At 41.0% G+C, this 4,720-nt stretch overlaps 1 protein-coding gene across 2 annotated transcripts in view; it reads left to right on the top strand.

The window, feature by feature from the left end:
- Abcd2 (ATP binding cassette subfamily D member 2) overlaps positions 1-4,720 on the top strand; it is a 44,919-nt gene that overhangs the window by 5,031 nt on the left and 35,168 nt on the right. For both annotated transcript variants that reach the window (XM_029531074.1, XM_021216766.2), the window contains exon 3: positions 4,463-4,584. In XM_029531074.1, coding sequence (XP_029386934.1) covers positions 4,463-4,584 — 122 coding nt within the window. The remainder of the gene's footprint in view (positions 1-4,462; positions 4,585-4,720) is intronic.

Genomic DNA, 4,720 nt, shown 5'->3' with positions numbered 1-4,720 from the left:
AAGACAAAAATCCTTTTGTAATGAAAGAACTACTTTTCCAAAGGAGTGTTTACGAGAGAGAGAGAGAGAGAGAGAGAGAGAGAGAGAGAGAGAGAGAGAGAGAGAGAGAAGAAACTACTGAGATTGGCTAGGAAATTTGGCAAAATATAAATTAAAAAGTTATTTCTTAAACTAATAACATTCATCAAAAGGCTCCATATCTAATCTACATTAGATACAATGCCCACAAGATTATACTACAATGTAGTTGGCAGCGTCTGGTCTTATTAGAAACCCCTGGTGTAATACACACAGAATAGAAAAAAAAAATGTAGCTATTAATGGTGACAAATTAACCCCACAGAGGTTAGTAAGAAGTAAACATGTATGCTATGAAACTAACTAGCTCACTTACCAAGAGGTAATGAGGTGTCTAAAAATAAATCCTACAAACACTGATCATACCAGCTTGGAGGGGTGGGGGGAGAACATCTGATGATTCAATTGGAAGTGAGACAAAGTATCATGCAAAAAGCTCATTCCAAACAACATCTTGCAGATGTGGGCAACTGAAGAGCCCTACAGAAGACAAAAGGACCCATCTGCAGAAGGATACTTGAGAATGTTTCAAAGTCTGTAGAAATGAAAGTTGCTGTGAGCAAACATGTGCTCAGGGTACTAAATATATCTGACTCCTGGTGACCTCCCCAAGTGACAATACCATTTCACTCAGTGAAAATGATTTTTTTCACATACTGATATCAGTTTCAGGTTTCAGGCCTAGGAATTACATGCCACATTCTCTAATCTAGTCTTAAATTTTAATTTAAGGCCAGGTCTGGTAGTGCAAGCCTTTAATCCCAGCACTCTGGAGGGAGAGTCAGGTGGATTTCTGGAACATCCTGAATCTATAAACCGAGTTCCAAGACTACTCGAGCTATGTAGAAAAGGCCCTGTCTCAGAAAATATACATAATTTAAACTTAATCACTTAGTTGCCTCTTGTGTTACAGATAAAATAATTGCATGATACTTCAAAGCGTAAGAAAGTGGTAGGGGTTGGGGAAAGGGGATGCAGAGGGGTCAGTGAGGGAATCAATGGCTGAGACACTGCCCAGTGGTTAAAAGCACTTGCTGGTCTTTTTTTTTTTTTTTTTTTTTTTTTAAAGATTTTATTTATTTATTATATGTAAGTACACTGTAGCTGTCTTCAGACACTCCAGAAGACGGCATCAGATCTTGTTACAGATGGTTATGAGCCACCATGTGGTTGCTGGGATTTGAACTCTGGACCTTTGGAAGAACAGCCGGGTGCTCTTACCCACTGAGCCATCTCACCAGCCCCGCACTTGCTGGTCTTACAGGAAACTGGAGGTTAGTTCCCAACATCTCCGTTGAGTGGCTCCCAGGTGTTTGTATCCCTAGTTCCAAGGTCCCTTCTCTGGTCTGCTCTGGCAGCATCTCTCCTCACAGGCACAGACCTGCCTGCCCCCACATACATACATAATTAAAAATATATAATAAAAGTTTCAAAGTATGAAACAGAGTAGCAAAGAGAAAAAGAGGATAAATAATATCAAGGGAGAAATGGGTTTGGGGTTGGGATAGAAAGAGAGGAGGGGAAACCTTGGCCTGATGGAATAGTTAACCAAGCTTTGGGGGAACTATATAAATGTATAGGCCTTAGTTTTCTGAACTGTGTGGATAACGGTACATATCATTCAGAGCTGCTGTGAAGTTATAATGTGCAGGTATGCTCTGAAATAGCGCTTTGTGCGTAGTAAAAAGTCAAGTGTCCGCTCTTGTCAGTGTTTATTATATTCCCAGCCTGTGGGCTCTGGAAAGAGAGTGCTCAGGCCTAAATGCAGGCAGTTCTGCTTACAAGTGACCCTAAGAAAGTCATTGTTCTTTTCTGGGGTTCAAAGCCCTCCTATCCGAAATAGGGGACGTTAGCAGGATTGTCCTAAGGATCAATGCTAAGCTTAGTACGGCCCCTGCTCCTATGGAGTGGTTAGTGGCCATTTGCTGGTATCATTACTGTTGTTGAAAGGGGGTAAGGAACTAGGAAATGAGAAGTAGGAACTGTTTGGGTCAGTGGTTCTCAACATGACCCTTTGGGACCTGAATGACCTTTCACAGGGGTCACCTATCCAACACCCTGCAAATTCAATATCTACACTATAATTCATAACAGTATCAAAATGACAGGTGTAGCAACGAAAGTCATTTTCTGGCTGAGGGTCACCACAACCTGAAGAACTGTGTTCAAGGCTCCCAACATTAAGAAGGCTGAGAATCACTGGGTTTGGAGAAAGAAGCTGTATGATTTCTATCCATGAGAGAAAAAGATAAGCGGCTCTGTTGTGGATTGTACTGGGCCACCCCTTTACAATGTCAAGTGAATGTTGGGATAGGCTATTTATATTTAAAACAAAATTTACTTCTAGAAGCATGCTGCTTTTCTCTTCAGAAGAGGGCCTCGGAGGTTTTAATCTAGAGCTCCTGGACTGTCTAACTTCACACAGGAGCCCCAGGGATGGGAGACACTATGTAACTCCTGGCCTACTGCTGCCTTTCCTCCTGGACCACAGTCACCACATTGAAACTAGCTCTGTAAACTGACAGGGGGAACTGATAAGCCAACCACTGAAAGGGAAACATACACGTATTTGACTATTCTTCTGTTTATCACTTTAAGGCTACGTGATTACAGAGGGAAACGTGTTAGTGGTGACTTTGTTCTTCACCAGAGAGTCAAGCTGTGCTGAGAAATGAATAGGTGAGCCGTTTAGGTCACGGATGCATATGTGACACTAAGCGATCTGGCCTTATCAGAAAGATCAGGAAGTTGACAGCTACGTGCAGAACTAACGTTACTGGCACCTGATTCCATGATGCCTACAAAAGAACAGGGCAGTTTAAAAGTTACACACTGTGGCAAGATATTTATTTTGTTGCCCAAAACATGGAGAAAACCCAGAAGGCATTAATCTGCCAAACAACATATATCAACCTTTATCCCTCTGTGTAATTGTTTCTTCTTGACAGAGGTTACCAGTGAAAAGTAAACCCCTTTTAACCCACATTCAGAAAACCCAGCAATCAGGTTAGCCAGATGGTCAAAACCCAAGCCTTTTCTTAGTTTTAGCTCAGGCGGAACTCACTATTTTGGTAGCTGGTTGAGAATCCCACAGGACTTCTCTTGTTGTTAAGTGCATCTCACTTTGCCTTTAGATGTATTTTGAAAGTAGAGTCAAGCATGTGCTACACCTGTAACCCTGGTACCCAGGAGGTCGAAGCTGAGGATCACAAGACTATGCTAATTTGGACTATGGAGTGAGAAGAATCCAATGTGTAAATTCCAAAGGACTGACAGAGAAGGGCATGAGCTAAAGAATTCAGCTGAGCTAAAGAATGATGAATGTTCGGGAAAGGAGAAAAAAACAAAAATTATGAGGGCAAGATCTGTTCAAATTCCTGTTAAAGAAACCATACCATATATTTTTGTATTCTTGTTAATAGGTTGGTGTAAGTGTGTGGGCACATGGTGTATATATGTGTTTGAACAAGTCTGTGCATATGTGCATCTGAGTGCATGTGTGCACACTGGTGCGTGTGTATGAAGACCAGAAGTCAATGTCAGGCATCTCTTGAGAGAACTCTCCACTGTTAGTTTATTTACTTTTAATTTTTAAAATAATAGGTTTTATCATTTAAAAATATCATATGTGTATACATACATTTATTACTGTGTGTCACTGCGTATGTATGAATACAGGCAATTAAATACCACATCATGCATGTGGAGGTAAGAAGACAGCTTTTGGGAGTTGGTTGTCTCCTCCCATGTAGGTTCTGGGGATCAAACTCAGGAATTAGGCTTGGTAGCAAGTGTCTTTACCCACTGAACTATCTCAACAGCAACCTTTTCCCCCACCTTTCTTCTTCTTTTAAACCCGAGACTCATTGATTTTTGCTGGCCGGCCAGTTTGCTCCAGAGACCCTCTTATTCCTCCAGTGCTAAAGTGAGCACCATGCCCAGAGTTCTTTTAAACAGTAGGGGTACAGGAAGTCCAAACTTGGGTCCTCACACCCACACGGAGGGCACTTTACTGAGTCACTGTGGCAGCCCCCTCAAGTATGCGCTTCCACTGAGACTGTCACACTGTCACACTGAGGTTGTTACACAGTTGTAATAGTTAGCTGAAGGGTGGATATAGTACAAAGGAAGCTGGATAGAAATAACCTAATAGATTTATTTGTGCTAACTATTGTTCCAAAAGTATAATGCAAACAGAAACTTCTAATAAAAGCCAACCCACATGTGGTATTTATTATATTTAAGAATATAATAATTAAGTATAGATCTAGGAAATTGCTGATAATTACAAATGTTATTATTTTAGCCATCATTTAATTGATATTAAATAAGACAGGTACTTGGTGGGAAAAAAAACTCAACAGTTCTGTAATTTTTCTCGTAGATCTGGAGGATGGGCCAAAGCAGGCTATGGTTAGCGATCGGACAGAGGCCTTTACCACTGCCCGGAACTTACTGGCCTCTGGAGCGGATGCCATTGAAAGGATTATGTCTTCCTACAAAGAGGTATTCTAATTTCTTGCAGATTTGCTTAAAATATGAATGCATCTGAAAATAAAGCAAAGTGTAAATTATGAAATATGCACAGCAATTTTAGAAGCAGGTTTCTCTCTCTCTCTCTCTCTCTCTCTCTCTCTCTCTC

This window comes from Mus pahari, chromosome 17 (assembly GCF_900095145.1).
Source record: "Mus pahari chromosome 17, PAHARI_EIJ_v1.1, whole genome shotgun sequence".
NCBI classification, from domain to species: domain Eukaryota; kingdom Metazoa; phylum Chordata; class Mammalia; order Rodentia; family Muridae; genus Mus; species Mus pahari.
The sequence above is the reverse complement of the archived record's forward strand: the minus strand, read 5'-3'. Positions and strand labels throughout refer to the sequence as shown.